We start from the raw sequence: 25,967 nt of genomic DNA, 5'->3' as shown, positions 1-25,967 counted from the left end.
AACCAATTTCACTAATACAAAACATAGTGTGACATGGAAAAACTTAGTTAGAATCAGTAAATGTGTCGTTCTCAAGTAAAAGGTACCACATTGTCGCTTACCACAAGGACGCTCTGACAGGTTATTCGTATAGAGATGCCAGCAAATTTCACCCTTATGGTAAGCGACAATGTAGTACCTTTTACTTGAGAACGACACAAATATACAGGTTGGCCTTAAAAACGATATTCAACATGTATCAAACTTTATACTTGACAAGTGCATTGTGTTGATCTGTATATACATATGTAACGTGTGTATTACCAAAGAGGATATAATAAGATAGAGTGGTACTGTCATAGTAAATTTTGTAACCACTGTAAATTCACTGCCATCTATCGACATACTTTAAAACTAAAAATGAAGATTTATAAAATTACGCTAAAATGTATTTAAATATGGATAAGATTTTTTTATTTGCAATTATTATTTTTATATGATTTTGACCCATGTTCTTTCACTGATATGCGTTAAAATTATAAATAACAAACGAAACCGTCAACGCCCTCTATACGAGAGTAGGCCAAAGCTAGTGGCGCCATCTGATCGAGAATCAAATTTTTGTGATTTTCGAGGCATGTTTTTTCCTTAGACTGTATTCATCTATTACGGAGTTATATCTATCTTTGGTATTACACTGAACATTTATTACAGCTCTGGGTATTATGTAAACAGTAGTCGCAAGTCGATGTTCATAGAGTACAGCAGGGGCTGATTTCTCGAACGGTATTAGACTAATAATATTAGTCCACGAACTGTCAAATCGTATGGGTTGCCATGACGACCCACTAATAATATTAGACAAATACCATTCGAGAAATGGACCCTTAACTTCTGCAAAAGTATCTTAGCGAGATGTGCGCGATGTTTTTTTTGCGACAGATACGATCTCGACTCCACAATCTGTGATATTTCAATTTTTTTACGTCAACGATACAACGATAGATGCAACGTCAAGAGATTGCCTAATAGTCACGATTATAACACGATAAAGACAAGACAAAGCGTCCGTCACTAGCAACTGATTAAAAACGCTTATTTAGAGCCAGGTTCAGACAGGACAAGCGAGCGCATTTACAACTAAGCCTATTAATTTAATGTCCACAAAGTAATTGCAACTGGGTCATAATCTGAGCACTTAGGGGGTTATTTTAATGTAGAAGGGGCAGTAAAAAAATCTACAGCCAATATGCCAACGTATGTTCCTAATGCACTACAGGTCGATACTGGTAAGCGCGCTACGCTCGTCTTAATCGTGCGTGATTAGTTTCGTCGGTGTGTGTGGCTGGTGTAGGGCTAGTGTCTCGCGTCGCGGCGGTGGTCGCGCTCGCGGTCGCGGTCGGCGGGCGGCGGGTCGCGCTCGCGGCGCTCGCGGTAGCGCTCGTCGTAGTAGGGCGCCGCGCCGCTGCCGCGCTTGCTGCTGGGCGCGTCGCCCGCGCCGCCCTCCGCCGCCGCCTCCACGGGCGACTTGCCTCCGCGCGGCCTGAGGGACGAGCTCTTTTTAGTACTGAAAACATTTCATTCATTTAAAGTTGGACGGTTAAATGGGAAAGAACAAAAAATCGTATGTAACAGGGATTTTTGACTTATCATTTCGTCTCGGACTTTTAAGTATAAAGATAAAAAAAATTGGTTATTATTTAAAATTTGAAAGTTGACATTTAATTTAATTTATTCATTCGTTTTATTTATTTATTTTATACACGCAAGCAATAGTGCCTATTTATGTGACAAATGAAATGTGTGCATTGTATATGACATTTATTCTGGTTTATTAATGAAATCTTATTTACTCAAGTCAAAAATAAAATGAAATGAAAAGTAGTTTTAATATTTTTATGCCATGAAGCCTTACAAATCAACTAGTACATTTTATAGCCAGATAAAACATTTCGCATACCTTTCTTCCCGGCTGTGTCCACGGTTGTAATGGTCAGCGCGTTCACGGTCGCGAGAGCGGGAACGGTCACGCTCGCGCTCGCGATAATCCCTGTAGTACCTACAACAACAACAAAATTACACATCACGCACAACTACTAACAACACTGATAAACATACTTTAAAAAATATCACGGATGTGTTGTCGCCTGTTTTCAAGCGCCTTGTCTTTACTGCTTGTTAAAAGTAAACTGCGAGTGACAAAGCTTTGCCTATTTAGTTGCATTATAGCTTTGGAAATAAATCTTCCCTATTTCGTACGTCACGTAGTCACGATTCGACGTTTTATGCTTTCAATTCACTTCGTGGTTGGTTGCCATGTCGGAAGAAATGAAAGTGACGCAGCCACACTACACAAACCCAAATCATGAAATGAATTGCCGCTATTAACTTTTATACTCGTCATCTTCACATACAAAACTGACACTCGTTTGTAGTCACTACAATAGTGACAAACATAAGCCCGTATCTTACGTCAATTGATATGATACGCATGACATAAGCAAACAGAACCCAGAAGCCAAATGAAAGCATGTAATGCACAAGACAAAGTAAAACCCTTTTGATATCTCAGGTAAGGTAGGGCGGAGGGTGAAACACTTACGCATCACGGTCGCGATCACGCTCCCTCGACCTTTCCCTATACCTGTAATCAAGTGATTATGTATCATTACAACAATCACTACTCTACTGTGTACTTTAATGGGTTGCTAAAAAAATATGTGTTGCGTGCTCTGAGATCCGACGTCATGATGGCTGCAATGGTCGTAAGCAGAACGGCTTTTCTATTTGTCTGAATCTTACATTTTTATAAGGAGAATATTACTTTATCCCAAATACTAAAAATATTGTGATGAAAAAAAAACGAACTGTTAATTTAGTATTTAGGATATAATCAGTTTTAATGGAGAGGGTGTGTTTTAATACCGCTCAAATTTACCACGGGATTAAGATATAACTACAAGTCACGCGGCCGTCTCGATAAGGCATAGTAGGACAGCAAACGCAGCAGTTTCGCTCCTGTTACGTGATTCGACTTTTTGCGCGAGTATAAGGCGATAATGATTGTTGATCGCCTACTTATATGTCATGCGAGTGTAGTTTCATCGTGTTTACGAAATTGGTCCATGTAAACGGGCCTTCGGCGTGGCATGAGACGTGACGTACCTGTCGCGGTCCTCGCGGTCTCGGGAGCGGTCGCGGTAGCGTGAGGCGGAGCGCTCGCGCCGGCGCGGCGCGCGGTGGTGCGCGCGCGCCTCGCGCTCGCGGGAGCGGGAGCGGCGCCGCTCCGTGCTGCTGTACGACTTGGTCTCCACGCCGTGCAGCGTGTCCTGGAGGGACGAGATCAGGATCTTGCAGCGGTCGTCGTGGGCCACCTGTGTGCATATATTACAAGTTGACACTTAATCAACGTAAAGGAATTATTTTTTAACAAGCAGAATCGTCTGCGAACGATGCTATTAAGCTTAGAATCACCCGAGGCACTAATTTTTCCACTTTTAAATTTATTCTAAACGTAAAGGAACACCAAAAATATGCATGCCGTGACATTGAGGGAATAGGGACGGAATAAATTAGAGAATCGCGCCTGCTTTTTTTGCTCGTTTCGCAGTTTTGCTTTGTCCAAATAAAATCTAATTACATGGGGTACGTAAATATATTTTGACTCGAAAATAACCACTTTTAGCTGTACAGTTAGGTCAGATTTTAAGAAAGCCCTTTTATCCCTTCCTATTTTTAATTTATGGAAATTAAACCTTCCTTACTTTTAATCAGGATTACCTTGCTGTTTATTGATGAAAAAATAATTAATAAAGTATAAATTGTTACGCGTTAAACGGTACGCTTCTGTAGCAATGCCTAATATGCCGTCCCGCATAGTAAACTGACACAACTGAAGTAACTGAACTGACCTTGCTCTGCTTGATGAGCGATATGGCGGTGACGAGCGTCTCGATGGCGGAGGCGTACTCGCCGGCGGCGGCGTCGGACACGGCGCGCGCGATGGCGCTGGAGGAGACGGTGCGGTTGCGCGACATGACCTCCTCGAACTCGGCCTCGCTGATGGCGGGCGCCAGCGGCGCGTGCAGCGGCGCGTGCCCCGCCAGCGGCGCCGCGTGGTGCGGCGCGCGCGCCGGCTCCGCGCTCGGCGGGTAGCTCTGCGCACAAACATCAACCTTTATTTCAGATCAACAGGTTTTGTGGCCGAGTAAAAAATTATAAGATCGCTGCAGATAGCCAACCCTACAGATTTATTTCTGTAATCGTTATTATATCGTGATCACCTGAATCTTTCAATGCACGAATCTTTCTTGCTGAATCTTAGCACAAGAGCACTCTTTTTATTGGTGTGAAGTGACAATGTCAAGTTACAGTTTTCAATTTAGGTCACAAGATGGCAGACCCCCCAACGCGCACAGTTCCCATAGAGTGACTAGCGTCCAATGCCTTCATTTTCTTATCCACATTTGCCTTTCACATTACTGTCACTTCTACCGCCTTCCTCATTTCCCACTATAACTAATTCGCCAAGGTTGTTACGGCGTCTGACAATACGACAGTGGCAGATAGTAGACTTGAGTAAAAATCCATGCATTATTTATTAACTTAGAATTAAAATGATATACCTATTAAAACCATAAAAACCACAAATAAGTGATAAAACTTCAGTTACCTGTGGTGGTCGGCCGTAGGGCTGCGGGCGCGCGCCGGGCGGCGGGCCCTGCGCGGGCGGCGCGTGCGGCCCGTGTCCGTATGGCGCGCCGGGACCTAAGGACGCAACGAATTAGGTACATATAGTTTGTCAAAGGACTGTCTCATTTCAAACATACAGAGAAAATCATACTATCTTTGTCTTACACTAGTACTAGCAAAAGAAAAGGATGAGTATAAACTGTAATAGATGTCATATATTAAAGAAAAAGTGACGAAGCCCTCCAGTGGTGAAGGCCGGATTCGAACCGGCGTCTTTAGCTATCGCGGCTAACGCCATGAACCCCTAGGCCACCCCGCCACGGCGGTGCCCGTCCGAATTTCTCGACTATATGCCATCTTAGTAAGACTAGGCGTCTTTGACCAGCTCTAAGGGCAAGCAGTGCGCGCTTGCACCTCCTAAACGAACTCCTTACGGATTTACGTTGTAGCGAGAGAGACTGGTGCTGCCATCTATGAACAAGTTTGGGAACAAATCAAATTATTTTATTAAATATTTTGATTTGTGTTTTTTAAAGTAGTCACACTACTATATATAAATTAAAAACTGTAATAGATGTCATATATTAAAGAAAAAGTGACGAAGCCCTCCAGTGGTGAAGGCCGGATTCGAACCGGCGTCTTTAGCTATCGCGGCTAACGCCATGAACCCCTAGGCCACCCCGCCACGGCGGTGCCCGTCCGAATTTCTCGACTATATGCCATCTTAGTAAGACTAGGCGTCTTTGACCAGCTCTAAGGGCAAGCAGTGCGCGCTTGCACCTCCTAAACGAACTCCTTACGGATTTACGTTGTAGCGAGAGAGACTGGTGCTGCCATCTATGAACAAGTTTGGGAACAAATCAAATTATTTTATTAAATATTTTGATTTGTGTTTTTTAAAGTAGTCACACTACTATATATAAATTAAAAACTGTAATAGATGTCATATATTAAAGAAAAAGTGACTGCTTGCCCTTAGAGCTGGTCAAAGACGCCTAGTCTTACTAAGATGGCATATAGTCGAGAAATTCGGACGGGCACCGCCGTGGCGGGGTGGCCTAGGGGTTCATGGCGTTAGCCGCGATAGCTAAAGACGCCGGTTCGAATCCGGCCTTCACCACTGGAGGGCTTCGTCACTTTTTCTTTAATATATGACATCTATTACAGTTTTTAATTTATATATAGTAGTGTGACTACTTTAAAAAACACAAATCAAAATATTTAATAAAATAATTTGATTTGTTCCCAAACTTGTTCATAGATGGCAGCACCAGTCTCTCTCGCTACAACGTAAATCCGTAAGGAGTTCGTTTAGGAGGTGCAAGCGCGCACTGCTTGCCCTTAGAGCTGGTCAAAGACGCCTAGTCTTACTAAGATGGCATATAGTCGAGAAATTCGGACGGGCACCGCCGTGGCGGGGTGGCCTAGGGGTTCATGGCGTTAGCCGCGATAGCTAAAGACGCCGGTTCGAATCCGGCCTTCACCACTGGAGGGCTTCGTCACTTTTTCTTTAATATATGACATCTATTACAGTTTTTAATTTATATATAGTAGTGTGACTACTTTAAAAAACACAAATCAAAATATTTAATAAAATAATTTGATTTGTTCCCAAACTTGTTCATAGATGGCAGCACCAGTCTCTCTCGCTACAACGTAAATCCGTAAGGAGTTCGTTTAGGAGGTGCAAGCGCGCACTGCTTGCCCTTAGAGCTGGTCAAAGACGCCTAGTCTTACTAAGATGGCATATAGTCGAGAAATTCGGACGGGCACCGCCGTGGCGGGGTGGCCTAGGGGTTCATGGCGTTAGCCGCGATAGCTAAAGACGCCGGTTCGAATCCGGCCTTCACCACTGGAGGGCTTCGTCACTTTTTCTTTAATATATGACATCTATTACAGTTTTTAATTTATATATAGTAGTGTGACTACTTTAAAAAACACAAATCAAAATATTTAATAAAATAATTTGATTTGTTCCCAAACTTGTTCAAGGATGAGTATAGTTTTTTTTAGTTCTTATTTACTGACAATTTGGTTTGACCAACTAAAGCATTCCAATTCCAATAGGGTTGGCCGGTCGAAATATTTTCCAGATGGCGCCATCATAACTTGCCCTGACAATCCCTAGAATTGTGTTAAATTCTTGTTTTTTTTGGAATTTTATGTCTTGGATGCCAGCCTTTTAAGCCAAATCTTAAATAACCCCATAATATTTACCTGGGGGCTGCTGCTGCGGCGGCGGCTGCGGGCCGGGCGCGGGCTGCGGCTGCTGGTTGAAGAAGGCGGGGTTCACGTGCGGCGCCGGCGCGCCCGGGCCCACGCCTGGGACAACGGAGAACACGATATACTACACCGCTACCATCCACTTCAAACCGAAATACTCTACTATTGGTCTACCACTTAATCAAAGATCACTGATTGGTTAAAGTGTAAAGTCTAATCAAAAATCGTGCCCCCGAGTTGATAGCTGTAGATCCCTTGTGGTAACTGAATTGTCAAACGTCAAAGGACAAACAGTTACCGCACATTATACAGACGATACGGTGCACGACTTTAGGTATACATCTTAAACAATCAATGAAATGTCTTACATTTTAGGACTTTACTCAGGCAGTTGGTAAAGAAGTTGCGCGGTGGTATTCTAGAATACACTTAGTTTTGGTATCAAACCTAGTTTAAAATTTAAAATAGTTTCAGTGTATTTTTTTTACTTTCTCAACATATACAAATCAGTCGCCCGCAGGCCTTCAACCCACTTCTTACACTCTGTCTCAGAAAAGTAGTAACATTAAAAAAAGCTGTGTGCTAAGGCCGCTGCAAAATATTGTGTGGGCTTAGGTATTTCAATTAAAAAGCCATAAAGTTATGCCCATTTTTTGAACCGCAAGAATAAATCTTCGGTATATGTGGTCTATCATCACATTTACTTAGATCTGTAGCCTCAAGCCTTATTTACCTAATTACATACTAAATTAGTAAGTGCATTCGATTGTAAACTATATATTTCAATGTATATCATATGTGTAATTATTAGTAATGCGTGCGTTTAGTTGATAACTACTATGGGTTAGTTTTAGTTAGTGAATACTTTATTAATACGTGTACGGTTCTTGACTATAATTTTATTATGACTTGGATTGCAATAATATTGTATGAAACCAATAACACATACCTAGTGTTAATTAAAGTTGTACAAAATTATCTCTTTAGATGAAATTTTACATTATGAACAATATATTATGATTTATGGTCAATATATTATAGACTCCAATAGAAACCCGACATCCTATGGCCGTTATCAAAACTTCAGTGTACAATTTATTTACAATTTTAATAAATGTTTTTTTTTTTTTTAAGACGATTATAATGGCACTGGCCAAAATCAAACTCTGCAAAGTCAGTTAACGCGAGCTTTATTAGGGTTCCGTAGCCAAATGGCAAAAACGGAACCCTTATAGATTCGTCATGTCTGTCTGTCTGTCCGTCCGTATGTCACAGCCACTTTTCTCTGAAACTATAAGAACTATACTGCTGAAACATGGTAAGTAGATGTATTCTGTGAACCGCATTAAGATTTTCACAAAAAAAAAACAATAAATTTTGGGGACTCCATACTTGGAACTAAACTCAAAAAAAAAAATTTCATCAAACCCATACGGTATCTATGGATAGGTCTTCAAAAATGATATTGAAGTTTCTAATATCATTTTTTTTCTAAACTGAATAGTTTGCGCGAGAGACACTTCCAAAGTGGTAAAATGTGTCCCCCCCCCCCCCCCCCCAGTAACTTCTAAAATAAGAGAATGATAAAACTGAAAAAAATATATGATGTACATTACCATGCAAACTTCCACCGAAAATTGGTTTGAACGAGATCTGGTAAGTAGTTTTTTTTTAATACGTCATAAATCGTAAACCGCAATTTACCTTTCACGTTTCGCATAAAAAATACATTGTTAAAATTATGTAATGTACGGAACCCTCGGTGCGCGAGTCCGACTCGCACTTGGCCGGTTTTTTTTACTGGATTAACAACGTCAACTACATATTTCTGTAAGCTGGTGAAACGTTTCCGAGCAAGATAAATAAGTGTTGATTTATGTGCGTGTATGTGTATATAATTGTGTATACCCGTGAACCTTCAGTGCGTGTTAGCCACAACCGGTGGGATCATGCCAAGTAGTGGAAGAGTTTGCGTACCTGGGTAACCGTTCATACCTGGGTGCTGCGGCATCGGCGCCCTGGGGCCGGGGCCGGGGCCGCCCGGGCCGCCGTGACCCATCTGGTGGTGCGGCGGCATGCCGCCCGGACCCGGCTGACGAAACAATCATTATCATTATTACATTATCATAGAACAGTCTACAGTAGGCTTAACACAGGAGCGCGGCGACAGTATCTCACGCGCGAGATAGACTACCCGACTTTTTCTAACTGCAATATTAATTAGAGAGGGACGAGTAGTCTGTCTCGCCGTCGAAATACTGTCACGGCGCTCCTGTGCTAAGAATACAGAAAACATTACGAGACGAGCCCTTGAAATATTGAAAACAGTGTCACAATTTTATGCATATTTAGTTGCTGCTAATCTAATAACAAGTAATCACAATTTAAATAACATCTTTGACGGCATTTCAGTTTCAGTTTACTCTTATATTTACGGGAAAGATGAATTTTTATACAGGGTTCTATAATAATGTATGGTTTAGGTATGTACATATATCAAACGCATATAAAGATAACGGTACCACCCTCGAAGGATATGATACAAGATTGGATAAAAAGCTCACTGAGGAAGTTATTTTATTATGATTATTTTCCCATTATATTTATTATTTCCCATATAATATATCCCATATAATCATAAAACCATATATTTTGCTGTTGTACTACACAAGAACTCTGCTGATGCCTAACTAGATCTAGATACAAGTTACGTTTTCATATGTAATACAATACAATCCTTACGCGAGTATTCATATCAATTTCCATAGAATCCTTCGTTAGAGCCATATACTCCGCCTCAGTTACACTTAGTGCGACTTTTTTGAAAGCATACCTGGTGCGGGGGCGGCATCTGATGCGGCATCTGGTGCTGCGGAGGGCCGTACTGCTGCGGGGGCCCGGGGGGCTGCATGTGGTGCGGCGGCCCGCGCGGGCCCCACTCCGGGCCTGGCCCCCGCGGCCCGCCCGGCCCGCCAGGCCCGCCCCGCTGCATCTGCGGGGGCCCTTGGAACTGTTCCAACGACACAATTATATGAGGTGAACGAACAAAATATGAATGTCTAAATTATGTATTTGGTCTGGCGACAGCAGAAAAACCAACAAGTTGCGAAACATATGAGTGCAGGATATAGCAGCAGCTTTACGGCATGTAACTGGAATGCTTATGGAACTGTCAAGACACAGGGATGATTTTAGGCATGCATTTGTTTTACAGATAATCACAAGAGCATGCATATTCTGAGGACAGGGACTGCCGTCATTCTTGTTAAATTATCTTCCACGGCTCTAATGCATTTTGCATAATTTTCTGTCTGCTTCGTAAAACTAATATGACATTTGTTTTTAGTGTTTCTTAATTAAGACATTAAATGAAAACATTGCAAAATTTCCCTATTATGTGGACCTAGCTTTTCCAAAACTAAACTCACGGGAAATTTGATTTTACCAAACCATTTAACACTTTTTTCACCAGGATTATTTCACTTGGTGTTATCGCATTTTAGGAATAAGTATGTCAGGTATTTCTTTTTTGACAGTACAGTCACACTCACACACCTGCATTGGGGGTCTGTGCGGCGGTCCCTGTCCGTCGTGCTGCATGTGGTGAGGCGGCGGACCCTGCTGGTTTTGTAACATTGTATTAAGGCCCATGTTCAAAGTTTAAGTCAAAAGGCGATCCTAATAATTATTCATTTAGAAAATTCGGCAACAGACAAAACATTGGTTGATAGAGTCTATGACAAGTCAGACTTAAATGACTTATAATATTATTTCTACATTATTTTTATTAGATAGGTCTCATATTATTTATTAACATGTTGAATATGAGGTGTTTTTAAGTGCATTGGAGGCGTCCATCAAAACCCAAATAGCTCCAAAATAAAAAAACACCTCATTTTCTATATCTACGGTATATCTACGTGTAAGTCTGATAAACAAAATCAGTCCAAAATTTATCTAAGCGTTCAAATCTGGCCGATAAGTCGTGCCAGTAGACATTCATTGATCCCACCCTGCACCCACACACCTTTCTCTCAAGCTTTTCAGTATTTGATAAGAGAGCTTAAAGAGATAAAGATAAAGAGTGAGCCACTGAACAGGTGACATGCTCTAGCCATGAGACAATAGAAAACGCCAAACAAAAGTTAAATAATGCATGGAAATAATCACGTCACACATTTTTTATCCATTGTCATCTCGGCTAGTGTTTTACTTACTTGCATTGGTGGGCGGTGTTGCGGCGGCCCCTGATGCGGCGGCGGGCCTTGATGCTGCATATGGTGCGGGGGCGGGCCTTGGTGTTGCATGTGGTGGGGAGGCCCGGGCGGGGGCCCGCGCATCTGGTGGTGGCCGCCGCCGCCCGGCATCATCATGCGAGGCCCGTTGGGACCGGGGCCGTTGGGGCCGGGGCCGAAGAAATCTAGTGAGTAAGGTTTGGTTTAAACTGCACATGAATGACACGTTTAGAAACTGATAAAATTACGCGTGACGCGTGATAAATACTTACTTTTCAATCTCCGTAGAATAGGACCGGAGATTGAAAAGAAAATAATTTTCGTTTTTTGATCATCAACTCTTCATGGCAATAATGTTTGAAAACCGCCAATTTCTAAACCAGAGGGCACTAGTGCATTAACAAATATGTTTCGACTATTCATGCTTTTGACGATGGCTGACGCGAATTTTGCCTTAAGACACAAAAGCCCGAGTTGTTCAACTAGCCCTAGCTTTTTGAAGACTAGCTTTAAGAATTAATGTAAAGCCACTTGAAAAGTCAATTAAATCTTTTTGGGTAAATTATCAGTTTTCACAATGTTTTTCTTCGTGATTGTCGTCTCAGCAAGTTGTTATAAAAATGTTGTTCAGTTAACTTGTATGAAAATAAATAACCATGTTTGCCTCTCCACTGATGCCTCTCATCTCCGCGAGACGCGCGGGAATCAAACAATAACATGGTTCTCTTCTCCGCTGGATTACAAATTTACTAATGCTATTAGTTGACTCCCTCCCGCACGTCTCATCTAATCTCCGCCTAAGTGGAAAGGTAAGTATGTTTTATTAAAGGTGTTGAGACTTGTTCTTCCATTGCGATAATAATCGTAGGACGAAGATAAATTTTGACACGAACGCTCGAATATTCGCCCTTCTATATCGATAAGCAAATAAGTATCTAGTTACCTCCTGGATGTGGTCCGGGCGGACCGCCTGGGTGGGGAGGCCCGCGCATGCCGGGGTTGTTGGGCCCGGGTGGAGTGGCCCTCGTCTTAGACTGACTCTCAAACTGGTTCAACGCCTGAAAACAACCATCTTCTGAAGGACCTCCTACATCTTGTGACAATTTTTAATTTATTTGAATTATTGAGGATTTTATTCCTTCTCAACTTATTGCTCCTAATGGAGCACAGGGTTCGCTTTGGGCGACGTACCTAATCTAAAGAATTTGTGTTGTGAATTTGACCTTCCAACCCTGAGAAAGTTCAGTAAGGATTAGTATTTTTTTCTTTGTTTTTCTTCGCCCAATCCCCACTAATTAATACTATAAATACGAAAGTACCTCTTCAAGCTTAAACCGAATTACATTAATTTTGGTATGGCATTAGTTTGAGGCCTGACATAAGATAGTTCTTATCAATCATCAGTATCATTCCACACAGACAATGTCGCGAGCAGGTGCTAGTATATAATAAAATATCAAATGATAATTCGTTAAATTCTAATTAAATTGATACGAGCCAGGATTCGAACCCACGACCTCCTGAGTTTGGAAGTAGCACGCTAGGCCACCAGCACGCATAATAGGGGATATTACTGCGATGTTCTGCCACCAGAGTGCAGGACTAGCCTTTTTAGTAAACCATAGAGTAACTTATACATAGAGTTTTGAATGATTCACGGTTAGTTTCACTAGACTTATATTGACCGGGATATAGACCGTGATTACCTTTTGTATTATTTGTGAGCTCCCGATATTTCGACGCAGTTACATGCATCATGTTCACGGGTGCTCACAAATAATACAAGAGGTAATCACGGTCTATATCCCGGTCAATATAAGTCTAACTTATACATACTGTACCTTTAACAGATTTTTGACAAGTTTTCAGAGATAATAAAATATGACATTGATGCATTAAGAGGCCGGTGTCGATTTTAGTCGTAAAAATGTTAAATTGATAGATTTAGTAGGTGAAATTGTACACCTTTTGTTACCTAATTGAAATAACAAGTACTGGTTTATATTAGCACGTCTTCTTATCTTACCTTTTATCAGATCAATTTTTTGAAAACAGACTCACTAAATTAGTAATGTTAGCTTTTCTGATGGACGTTTAGGTAAACGCGCGTAAATCACTAATTTTGTCGCTCTTATTTGTAAATTTCGTAAAGTTTGGACGGCTAAACATGGTAATTTTGTATTACACATATCCTGTACTTGACGTTTATCAGACTACATTTTTATTATTATGACTTTGAAGTAGTGTAAATGAAAGTTAGACGAAATCAATTTTCTCCAGAAATTACTTCAAAACAAGTGACAATTTCTCTGAAAATCGACTTAATTTCAACGTAATTTTGATACTTAAACAATGTACAACATTTGCTGAAACTATTCTTATACATCAATTTGTATAATTTACCACCATAAATTTTTGATGAATTTTTAAAAACTGCCCCTTCTTTTCATATATTACCGGTGACGCACGCTCGCGACCTCATTATTAAAAGGCAAGATGAGAAGACGTGCTAATAGAAACCCATACTGGTTATTTAGATAAATTAGATATTACGTAACAAAACGTGTATAATAGCAACGACTAAATCTATCAATTTAAAATTTTTGCTCCAAAATCGACTACGGCCTCTTAAGGCGGTTTGCTTACAGAGGACATACCGGGAAACGCGAATCCGAAAATTCGCTATCTGCCTCTTTATCGCTCGAATATGCAAGAGTGACAGAGATGTTAGATAAAGAAATTTTCTTGTTTCAAGATAGACCCTCAGATTGTGGTAGTGGCGCCCTGGCGCCCCCTACGCAGAGTTTCGCGTAATATTCCCTATTATTAAAGCTTCTCAGAATGTGTTTGTAAAAACTTTTGTTTTAAAACCTATTTAGAAGATTGTATACCTACAAAAACATGCATTTAGTTCCGCCAATAACAACATATACAAAAGGTTATCAAGATTGATTCTATAGTGTCTTGTATCTATTGCCTGCTATCTGTTTGCCTGAACGAGTCTAAATAGAACGAATAAAACGTTTCATTCTTTTAATTATTATTTTTTGTTTTAAAAGGGGACAAAGTTGTTGTTAACTAGCGAAAGACTCCAAAATTTTACCACGAGCGTAGCAAATGATTCCAAAAGTGGAATCTAGGGCGTTGTGAGAATTTTTGCTACAGAGTGAAACAATTTTTCACCACACCCAAGGCGAGAAAAATACTGCTAATTACAAATCAAATCCAAATAAACGCAAGTAAATAACTATCACTTCAAATGAAATTCAAAATTTTTATTCAACTAACTTTGCCACTTGTGGATAAAATGCAACTTTCTCATCGGATTTTGAAGAATAGAGAGAGCACAGAGCATTTACGAGCTGGTGTGGTGAAAGATATTATATATTACTTTTCAACAGACTTCAAAATTTCTAAGGAGGAGGTTCTCAATTCGTTGGAATTGTTTTATGTTCCCCGATTTTACATAGGGCTGAGCCTATTAACATTTTTATTTTTGTTAAAACAGTTATTCCTATTGCCATCAGGTCAGGATCCGATGATGCGATCTTAAGCCTTCAAATATTAGAAGCACGCCTATGTAAAGCGACATTTCAAAAAGTAAGTACCAACTGCTGTTGAAAACCAGTGATACATACCATTTTGTAGTCGGAAATAATATTGAAAAATTGTGATTCAGCGTAGGTACAGATGTAGTGCATAATTGTGATATTTTCTATAAAAAGGGACCTTATTGTTGATGGCGCTTACGCCATTATAAACGATGTTCCGATATAAATACAATGCCGCGCGACGCTGTGCAGCGTAAGTGCCATCGACAATAAGGTCCCTTTTCATAGAAAATGCCTCAACTGTTTTCGATCGTATTTTCTCGGAAACATTCGCATTTTTCATGCTACTTCAGTCAACCTCAGTACTTATTGTACAGTGACTGACTGAAATAGCAATACCTACACGTTCGTACGTTTCCGTGAAAATACGATGGAAAATAATTATGCACTACATCTGTAGTTGATGTACAGTCGAAGGCAAAAATATCGATCCAGACAAATGGCTCAAAAATATGTGGACATGACTTTATTGTCTGAGGTGTAACAGCGTACACATATTTTTGAAACTTTGGGAATGTATATATGTGGTATTTTCTATAACAAGTAACTGTCAAAAAAAAATTTTGTGACACTTATTGCTGACTGTACTTCTTCTCGTTTACACGTCTATCGAGTACTTCTTGAGACCTTTATAATGAGCCTAAATTTGATGTGTTTGTGTTTTCCATCGAGGAGTTCCTTTGGCTATCTACCGGCTGCATCATCAGAACACCTCCATGTTAGCATATTATTGCATTGTCACCGGAATTACGACAGTACTTCAAATTTCAACTGAATCAGATGAAGTGGTTCAAATTTTAGTTAAAAGATTTAAACAAAGGTAGGTATATACGCAGTGAAGCTAAATAAAAGTGTGTAAAAAGGGACCTCATTGTCGATGGCGTTTACGCCATTATAAACAATGCTCCGATATAAATACTATGCCGCGCGACGCTGTGCGGCGTAAGCGCCATCGACAATAAGGTCCCTTTTCATAGAAAATGCCCCATATATTTATGCCCTTGACTGTACCGTCATCTCTCACCGCCACATTGGACTGAGGGACAGATGCGAATGATTTGTGCCCACCTATATACCACTAGTAATAGTTTTCTCGCCTTTTACCACTGAGAAAAATATTCTCAGTAGTCACCACTCACCACCAAAGTGAGTTGGTGGTAACTACTGGGGGTTATTTTTCTCACTAGTTCATCATGAAGCCTATTTAAACACTCTCTAAAGTATTCTAATGTTCAATACTGATAAATATGAAGTTGGAATGTTTTACGTCAACAGGAGATTCAGTAAAATGATGTGTGTATAAAAATTGCTCTTATTTTTGGTGTTCGTGGCTAAACAAATTTGTGTAATAATTATTTCATACTTGCATCAATAAACTTATTCAAAAATCTTTGTTCAGTTTTATAATCATAATCATTTATTTAACTCCAGACAACAATGGTCCACAATAACACAAATTAAAAATTACAATTAAATTAAAATAGGTTATAAATTAAATTCCAACAAGTTATAAATTAAATTAAAATTACATAAATTAAAAAATTACACTAAATTATATACAATCATTTACTTGCTGGAGCCCGTATATGAACACTTACACAGTGACTCATATAGAGGCAATCCAGCCGGTCTGCGATCATGGCCAGGACGCTGTTGCGGCTGGCGCGCACTCTGCTGAGCATCGCCGCGCACCGCTTGCGCAGAGTGGCATAGAAGCAATCGGTGCGCGCTTCTGCGAACATGCTCGATGCACTGCAGAGGCGCGGCAGCCGAGCCGCAACATCACCCTGAACGCGTTATTATATTGGACGCGTAGGGAGACTACGGAGTTAAACGACTTTTGAGTAAAATAAGCCCACAGATTGCTAGTGTAGAAAGAAGTACAGTACGCCTTAAAAAGGGTTATTTTCACTAAAGTTGAACAACGTGCAAATCTGGCGCAGCATCAAGTTTAGAGCAGCTTACTGAATCTGCTGCCGACGGTAAAAATAATCCAATCTGTATTCATGTAGGATTTTTTTTCAGTATTGAACATATAAATATTTTGGTAGTAACTACCTACTGAGAATTCTTTTTTCAGTAGCTTAGCTACCACTGGAAACCACTTGGTGGTACCATGGTAACTTGGAAATAACCCAAATTAAAATACCTAGTCGGCTCATAAGTTCTGTCATATACATAGTATCAAATAAAATCAAAAGTTTAAGTTTATTCCGTATAATTTGTACAGCGTTTGAAAGCTTATAAACTAGAGAATCTAAATGTATAACATTTATTCAAAATGACCGCCATAATTATCTACACAGGCTTGAAGTCTTCGTGGCCAGTCGTCAATGGATTCACGCACCACTTTCATGTCGATATTGGCCACTGCCGTAGCAAGAGATTTTTTCAGCGAGTCTAGATTTGCATGAGGTTTTGAGCACACCTTTTCCTCTAAATACTGCCATATTTTATAGTCTAAAGGATTACGATCTGGGCTAGAGGAGGGTCAATCTTCATGCCGTATAAAGTCGATTTTATTGGAGGCGAGCCAGGCTTGTGTAGACTTTGCCTTATGGGCTGGAGCAGTCCTGCTGGAAAACCCAATGCTGGTTTAGAAACATCGTATGGGATAGTGGTTTCACAATATTAGTCAACACCGTGTCTTGGTACACTTTGGCACTAGTTTTTACTCCTTTCTCACAAAAATGCATACTAGTGACGCCCGCATAAGAAACTCCCAGCCAAACCATCACAGATGAAGGGTGATGACCTCTTTGAATACGGGGAATGCTATTAGACGCTTCTTTACTATTGCGAGCGTACACTCTATCATTTTGTTTATTACAGTTTTCTTCTATGTCAAAAATTTTCTCGTCCGAAAACAGTATACAACGGTGCTTATTTTTAGCGTACTTCTTCAATAAAGCTTTAGATCTTTTAAGCCTTAAAGCTTTAAGCCGTCCATTGAGAAGATGGCCAGTTTTTCGTTTATAAGCACGAAGTCTCAGGTCTTGATTAAGCACTCTTTTCACCGTGTTTTTGCTCAAACCCATCTGGAGGGCCATAACTTTTTGTTTCCTAGCGGGATTTCTGGCAATGCGTGCCCTAATTGCTTGTACAACCGCTGGAGTCCTAGCTGTACGCGGACGACCGCTTCTTTTCTTGTCATTTAAACTAGAGACCTCACTGTATCTTTCTATGGTACGATACACAAATCTTAGAGAGAATTTTAAATTTTCAAGTAGCTTAAAAATTTTAGTCGGCGAGTGACCACAACGATATAGTGCAATTATTGCGGTACGGCTATCTTTAAGCGTCCACTCCATGTTGAAGAAAACAGAAAATTGCAAAATTATACTACTCAAATATTTAATAAAGATTCGAAATTCAAATGCAGAACGGTTTTTGTTTTAGGAGTTCCAAATTTAAATTTTAAAGGCCAGTGACAGAACTTATGAGCCGACTAGGTACACCAAGTTTTTAAATTTCATTGGTTCTTTAGCAGTCACAAGTCTACATCAGTTTTACTATTATTTATTTACCTGTTTAGTAGGCAGAGTGACAACCGGGTGTTGTCCATGAATTTCTTTCTTGGGCAGACGGTCCAGGACCATCCTGAGAGACTGTTCAGAGCCCAGAGAAATGACACAGAAGCCCTTGGACTGGCCATTGGATCTGTTTTCGAAGAACTTGACATCTTGGAAATCGGTCACACCCACATCAGCGACCACGTCAGCTATGTCTTGGTCGGTTGCCCACTGAAAAAAGTTGTATCCAAAACTAAGCTACGCAGCCAACAGTTACCTAAAAACAGTGAATGTGAAATACGTACGTGATGACTCAGCATAATTATACATAGTAGACAAATACGTTAGTACGTACCTCATTACGCAAACACGATCGTATATTAATAGACGTGAGACGAATCTTGCCTATGCACCTATTTTAAGATTCCCTATTTGATAGTGATGTACTTTGGAATAGCAAAAGTTGGCAGATCTAAACTAAATTTATGCGCAAATGGAGAATAATACCGGGTATCAAAAGCGCAAGATAATCCCCATTTCAAAAACCCTATAACACTTTACAATATACCTATCAACTTTTAAAGCAGCCGCAATTTTTTATTACTATTAGCAGGTGTAATCTGCCGTATGATTCCTAATTTGACGTCAAAATTTATCCGCAAGAGGACACGCTGGGAAAAAAGGAAACAGTTTTGTATGTAACCAGTCTTTTATTGTCATATCACAGATTGTTACCAAGGCTACTGATATAATTAGTAATGAAGCAGTTCACAGCTGCTAAACCCTCAACTAATCAGAAAATCCTCCACTTAATAGGATAATAAAAGGGAACTAATTCCTTGAAACAATGATAACTACAGACATTTTTAACCAATTCTTTTAAGATAATAATATCAACAAATTAGTATTAATACGCCAAATTTTCTCAATAAGTAATTAATTTACACATTTGTACAGCATTAAAAATAGTACGTACAGAAAACGATTTTTTTTAATTGTAGCTATAGCTATATTTATAGGTATTACTATTACAAGAGAAAGTTAAATAATTATATAACCTGTCAAAAATCACAGAATGCCGAGACAGGTTTTTAACATGAATTGTGCGATTAGATAGAACTCTTTCCATACGTTATGTAACTTACAATACATATTCAAACTCGCGGATTTATTTTTTGTAACATTATCAGGAAATATCTAACATCTCATTTAACATCCGGTTATTAAAGGGTCTTTGATTCGTCGAGGCACCCAATATAGGTTGACAATACAATGTTCAATACAAACAATGGCAATAGTTTTAGATAATTGTATGATTAAACATTAGGAGATCGTTTAGTATAACAAGCGCGACATAATTTCCGTCAGTCACAAAATATCCAAGATTCGATAATCCACACCCATCCTACACAACTTACGAAGGTACAAAGGAACATGAACACAGATCAGTGCAAATATTATCATTTATCAAGTATCACAACATAATAAAAATAATCAAATATAATTTATAAATAAAATAAGACAATCAACTACGTAAAACAAGCAGTAAAACGTCTTACCTCGATGCACAACCTGATAAGGAAAAACATTAGTGATAAAAAATAAACAAAATTTTAGGCATATTCGAAATCATACTTTGTGACTGTTCATTAAAAAAAATATACAAAATACTAGTAAATTTTAGTGCCCAAGATTTTGTTTGCTATAAAATATAAGCAGGATGTCAGGCAAATGTATCTATACTAAAATAGATTATTCATAATTTAGCAGTTTCCTAGATTATCTATATCACCATTTCAGGATTCACACACACATTGGATTGGTGACATGTTAGATTTTATAAAATATTCTTAATCTAGTTAACGGATAGAAAATGAGTAGTTTTTCATAACAGTGGAAAAAATACAAGACAGGAAAATCATGACTACAGATTTTCTATAATTGCTTCCAAAATGAAATTTAAGTTAATACATTCCACACAATCCGGCCATTGGCCAGAGGTTTTCAACGCTTCATTTCATACTCTCAAAAAAAACATTGTATGAGAGCATAATAAAAACGGTCACCAGCTCACCAATCCAATGTTGATATGTAGTATCAGATAAAATCTGTATTCTAGTTTGGTCAAATTCAAGTTAAATTCTATAGTCAACCTAAAATGTGTCACAAATTGTCTAAAGTAATAAGCCTTGTAAATTAGTGAACAAGTTTCAATTACGATGTACTCTATTGGTGAGAATACCGACATTTATAACCGTGGTTGGAATAGTTGGAAGGGTTCAGTTAACATTGTGTGTGGTTGATCACTAAACCGATTGTGTGTAACATTTTTTTAAATAAAATATTGTAACAATGTTACATAGCCAAATAAATAAATACATACATCGAATAAATTAAAATTTTCCTGTCACCATTAAGACTTGTGTTATCAAACAGGGACAAAGATTTGGAAACTCCATAATATTATTATTATATTATAAATGTGTCAAAACCAGTATTCATTTTAGAGATATTTACAACTTCATGTTGAGGTTTATACCGAATTGTCGGAACCAAAAATTAGTTTATAATTTTGAATGTAACTTAAGTATCTTATGTCATTGCGTCTGCTAATTTTACTAAAATTTTATATGAGTTTAGTGTCAGAGAAAAAATGCACAATCAAAGTTTTCAGAAACATACTGCCCTACTAAGCCAAATAGCGCTATCTCAAAAGAAAATTCATTGTTAACAGCTTCCTTAAGTTCCTATAGCTGATAATTCTATTTTCAAAACCATTTGACTTTGTTTTTGAGATAGCGCTAGCAGGGCTAGAGAGGGCAGCATAAGTGTGTGTTAAATTTTTTAATTGTATGTATGATCTCTCCAAGTCTTGATTGTGCTTAACAAAAAGACAGTAAGACTAACAATTTTTAAAGTGTAATATACTATTTATGTAGGTGCGATATAAACGAAATCTAATGAATTACCTCATCTTAGAATAGATATACATATATATCTATTATTAAATTGTTATGAAAGGCAAAAGACAAGTATTATTAATGCAAATGATGTCCTAACAAACATATGTCTACAATTAGGCTATAAGAATAATTGGTTTTCTTAAAACATCTACATAACTTTAGAATAAAACTACCATCACAAAAAAAAGAACACAATAATCAAGACAATAAAGATGGAAATATCTCTTCTATTAGCATAAGAATTGTTTCATAACAGTTTTAACTGCAAATTCATTTATAATGTTTTAAAATATACTGCAACTACAATATTTTGCATGACATATTTCTAATAAAATCTTTAAGATAAGATATTACTTTAATTAAAAATTTAGGTAGCTATTTAATAAATTCTGCTAGGTATAGGACAGCAAATTTTTATCTGCTTTACATTTTTTTTTGTTACATATAGCAATTATCATAAAGAGACCCCAAGACATTATTGTACCACAAATTTATATTGAGAGAAAAAAAGAGTTCTAAAGTATATCTATAATATCATTGCAAATTATGTGCCAATTTCTATACGAATATTACGAATGTTCCCTCATAGTTAAAATGTTCTAAAGTTAGTCATTGTACAAGTGCAAAAGAAATGTGTATATACGTCTATTATAAACACTAACAAGTATTATATGTGCCATTCTCAATCAAAAGGGTACTCTTATTGTCGGTTGTCAATAAGGCGCCATTTCCATATAGCTTCAATTTGAAATCAACCTTATTGACAAGCGACAATGTGGTACCTTTTGGTTGAAAATGGCACATATACGTTCTTAGTACAGATATAGCAATAAAGAAAAAAACCCACAGACAATGACAACCTACATTAAAGTTATTTTTTATGGTATTTTAGAACATAGTTTACTACCAAAAAAACCCTGGTTTTAGACATAATTTAAGCAAAAATGTTGCAGATAAGAGATACCATCATGATCATGACACCGTTACCGACCATTTGCCACCTCAAAGTAATGGTATTATTACAAGGTGTACCAATAGTCAATTGAGTGTGTTGCCATAAGTAGTACTGCAAGGCATTTCATTTCTCTTAAAAATATGCATAAATAATTAATGCTTTAATTGAAATGTAGATTTTTTATAAATACTTGTTATTGACTTATGTAAAAATAAAAAATAATAAAAGGATCAGCACAAGTTCAAGATAATCCTTGCACACATAAGTACAAGAAAAAGATTTATTGAAATATTTGATACAAACAAGAACATTGTGTTTAGTACCAAATCTAGAAAATAACTCCTTAAAGAAATAAATAAATAAATAACCATTCACAAAAATCCAAAATTGATAATTGATAATATTACATTATTGGGAGAAATAAGCTAATAGTTAAGGAAAATTTGTCTCTTACATTTTTTTTTCATGAATTAATTAGATTTTCTACAACTGGTACATTATTGGCTAAATATTGGGCGATGTCATAAATTACTCACATAAAGGGGTCATATAGACACAGAAAAACATAACATGTCTGTTCTTTTTACAAAAAATTGGCATTATATCAGCCAATTTTTTTTAGGTTGACATTCACTTTCAAGAAAAGATAAATTGAAACCTAAGTGTTGATACGACCCAGAGTTTTAGTGCAAATACATATTTGTTTTAACACTCACTGCACGGGGATGTAAAGCAGTGAATGTCTTAGGGTGTTACCAAACTCAACTAAAGCAATTATTGTACTATTGATCTGTGTGTTTCTGTTTATCCACCATTATTTGTTACTGAAACAATATTTGGCTGCCCTAAAAATGTATTGATTGATATGTGTAAACACATCAGTTTACTGACTGGTTTGGTAACACCAAGGTCCTTTTGCATATTATTTTACAACACATAAGCAGACACCTCTTGCCAATTTCTTTACTTAGAAAGAGATCAGCTTATAATACCTATCATGTAAAAAAATTATGCATCAGGCTTTAAGTGACATGATGTTAAAATACTATCAGCAAATTTTAAAAGGGACAATATACCTAAGCCATGCTTCAGTGAAAAACATCCCCTATTCCTGGACATAGGTATGAAAGCAAAAACAAGTTATATTGACCATTTCTTTTACGCAACAATTTTTATCGTAAGGGAACCTGCCTCAGCATTAGTCACCTAGTTTTCATAGTTTCTAGGACCGCCAACAGTGTAAGCTGCATAATGTTAAGGCAAGTTACTCTATGTTATTGTACACTAAATTAAATAATTACACAAGTGTTCGTCACACTTTTATATAATGATTTGAACTTTAATAACTAAAACTAATCAATGTCTGATATAGCTACTATTGTTTACAAATAATAATTCAAAATTTGACTGCCCTATTTTGTTAATCACAAAAACAAAAATGCTTTGTTTAAATGTAAAACTTGTTTCTGCTTCCTATCAATATTATCATTACTTTAACCCATATGAAAATAGCTTCAACTAAGGACAAATAAATTTATATCAATACACTTAACACACAATCATGCATGTGAACTATAATCAACTATTTAACTATGAGTAATACTATATTGATTAGATTTAATTTAGTATGATGTTAATATACTTCACAGGGTTAAAGATAATGTCACTGAATATATTTTTCCCCAACACGAAAATTATTGTAGGTACCTATATCCATCAAAACAATAGCTTAATAATAAAATATTAACAGTGAATGTCCCCTCATCAGAAAAAAACATCACCATGAGAATCATTCACTATTGGAAGAGGTAATCAAATGAAATATAAACAATGCATCATCATATAAGTTTGTCACAGTGCTAAATGCCCATCATTGTTTTAACATAAACACAATTTTACTATTCCTTTACGAAAGTAACGGAATGGGCCACCAATCATTCAAGAATATTAATACTGTAAGAATTACTAGCAACATGCTAAAATGCACAAAATAACAACAGTTTTCATCAATTGTAACACAGTCATTGACTTATATATTACTTCATAAAGATGGGCCTTACGGGCACTAAGACAGCCAGTACAGCGGTGTCACACACACACGAATTCGAGCCAATCGTGCAGTCTAACGCCACAACGCGATGTAACATGACAAACCTGCATAGTGCAGTCACCGCGCGCACTGGCCGGTTGTAAAATCCGGCCAAGTGCAAGTCTGGCTTGCGCACGAAGGGTTTCGTACCATTACGCAAAAAAATCACGTTTGTTGTATGGGATTCCCACTTAAATATTTATTTTATTCTGTTTTTAGTATTTGTTGTTATAGCAGCAACAGAAATACATCATCTGTGAAAATTTCCACTTTCTAGCTATCACGGTTCGTGAGATACTGCCTGGTGACAGACGGACAGACAGACAATGGAGTCTTAGTAATAGGGTCCCTTTGCGTACCTGTTGCAAATAGCACAACTCTTTTATTTATTTAATGTGACAATGCTTACGATTTGTGTAAAAGGTTAACGAGGGCTGCGTCTAATGCAGGTAAAATTGGTATAATTGTATATAAAAAATAATTGTGTAATTGTGTTGTGTAGTATTCAAGTTTCTGTTTAAATTAAACCTAATCCAAGTCTTATTTGTACATCACTGGTTCTTGTAACTGAATGAGGCTTGGGTTAGATTCAGACCCGAAATCTAAGAACGCATGATTGAAGCTACTTATTTTCTGTATATTCGCTACTGAAGTTTTTATCTGCTTGCGCCTGGTGAGCCTGCATAGCCCGCAGTAGCACCCGCTACTGGAATTCATTGTTTGGCTGGACGAAGATTGGAATTTGAGAATGTTAAGGCCAGTGACGATATTGTATTGGTTTAGACTTGTGTACTGACAGAAATTAGTTAAATATATTTTACATATTTTTACTATTAAGTATATTGTTTTACTCTAAGAACCTAGGTTCCATTTTCTACCACTCTAGTTAGCCGGCTACACCAATTGCGTTAGACTGCACGATTGGCTCAAATTCGTGTGTGATACCGCTGAACTAGCACCATTCTTAGTGCCCGTGGCCCGTCTCTATATATAAGTTAATGGACGCAGTATAAATACAATTATATATGACATTTTCATTTAATTACCACTCCTACATAGTCTTATATTTACAACTGATCTAAGATAGAATAAAATCAGGTACAAACCCAAGTGAGATTTCCGACGTAAAGCTGTGCCCGGCGATGATGCCCGTGGTGTTGTGAGTTGTTGTGATAAGGAGCGTTGCCGTTAGTCTCCTCCGGAGGATGCTGCGACGGCGGAGCATTCGGTGGTCCATCTCCTTCCTCTTGCTTCGATGCAGGCGCAGAAATTACGTCGTCGTACAAATCCACATTCTCACCTCCGAACTCATCCTGAAACATGCCGCACATTCGCATTAGTTATGGTGTGACTTTTTCCGAAGTTTCATTTCACTGTTCAAGACAAACAACGATATCGTAGTTTACTATAATAAGCTTACCTGTCTATTAAAATCCGATTCTATATCGTCAGCGTACAAATCTATATCGACGCCTCCGTCCGCCATTTTGACAATGACTAGAAGGGAAGGGTAAGTAAGGCCGGTAAGGAAAGCAGAGGGCCTACCGTGAACCACGTTCGACGTGTTGCCTCTCTGTCGCACTTGCAAATTCGTACGTAAGTGTGACAGGAAGGCAAAACGTCGAACATGGTTCGCGGGAGGCCCTCAGACACCGTGTTTTATTGAAGTAGCAAAGAACCGGAAATGTGTAGTGATGTATATTTGACA

General features: G+C 38.1%; 1 protein-coding gene across 7 annotated transcripts; it reads right to left on the bottom strand.

Annotated features, from left to right (window-relative positions):
- Positions 1 to 25,793, bottom strand: LOC134747178 (cleavage and polyadenylation specificity factor subunit 6). 7 transcript variants are annotated; one of them, XM_063681757.1, is made up of 15 exons: positions 25,680 to 25,793; positions 25,366 to 25,572; positions 18,268 to 18,483; positions 12,073 to 12,187; positions 11,112 to 11,314; positions 10,450 to 10,515; positions 9,728 to 9,904; positions 8,872 to 8,986; positions 6,889 to 6,993; positions 4,652 to 4,746; positions 3,891 to 4,136; positions 3,145 to 3,353; positions 2,582 to 2,623; positions 1,940 to 2,038; positions 1 to 1,546 (listed from the first exon to the last, which is right to left on the bottom strand). In XM_063681757.1, the coding sequence occupies exons 1-15, from the start codon at positions 25,743 to 25,745 to the stop codon at positions 1,336 to 1,338; spliced, it is 2,172 nt and encodes a 723-aa protein (XP_063537827.1). In that variant the 5' UTR covers positions 25,746 to 25,793; the 3' UTR covers positions 1 to 1,335. The 7 variants fall into 7 exon arrangements, with proteins under 7 accessions (XP_063537827.1, XP_063537830.1, XP_063537829.1 ...); XM_063681760.1 differs by having other exon boundaries at positions 1 to 1,522; XM_063681759.1 differs by having other exon boundaries at positions 8,890 to 8,986.
- Positions 25,794 to 25,967: the final 174 nt, after the last annotated feature.

Source organism: Cydia strobilella, chromosome 14 (assembly GCF_947568885.1).
Source record: "Cydia strobilella chromosome 14, ilCydStro3.1, whole genome shotgun sequence".
Taxonomy (NCBI): domain Eukaryota; kingdom Metazoa; phylum Arthropoda; class Insecta; order Lepidoptera; family Tortricidae; genus Cydia; species Cydia strobilella.
This window is presented reverse-complemented; position numbering and strand designations above follow the sequence as displayed.

Excerpts from the sequence above, each read along its gene's own strand:
- LOC134747178 (XM_063681757.1), bottom strand. The coding sequence starts at position 25,745 with ATGGCGGACGGAGGCGTCGATATAGATTTGTACGCTGACGATATAGAA. Across the intron at positions 12,188-18,267 it reads TCACTCTGCCTACTAAACAG|GCGTTGAACCAGTTTGAGAG; the intron begins GTAAATAAATAA and ends GGTTGTTTTCAG. Across the intron at positions 4,137-4,651 it reads CCTACGGCCGACCACCACAG|AGCTACCCGCCGAGCGCGGA; the intron begins GTAACTGAAGTT and ends GTTTGTGCGCAG.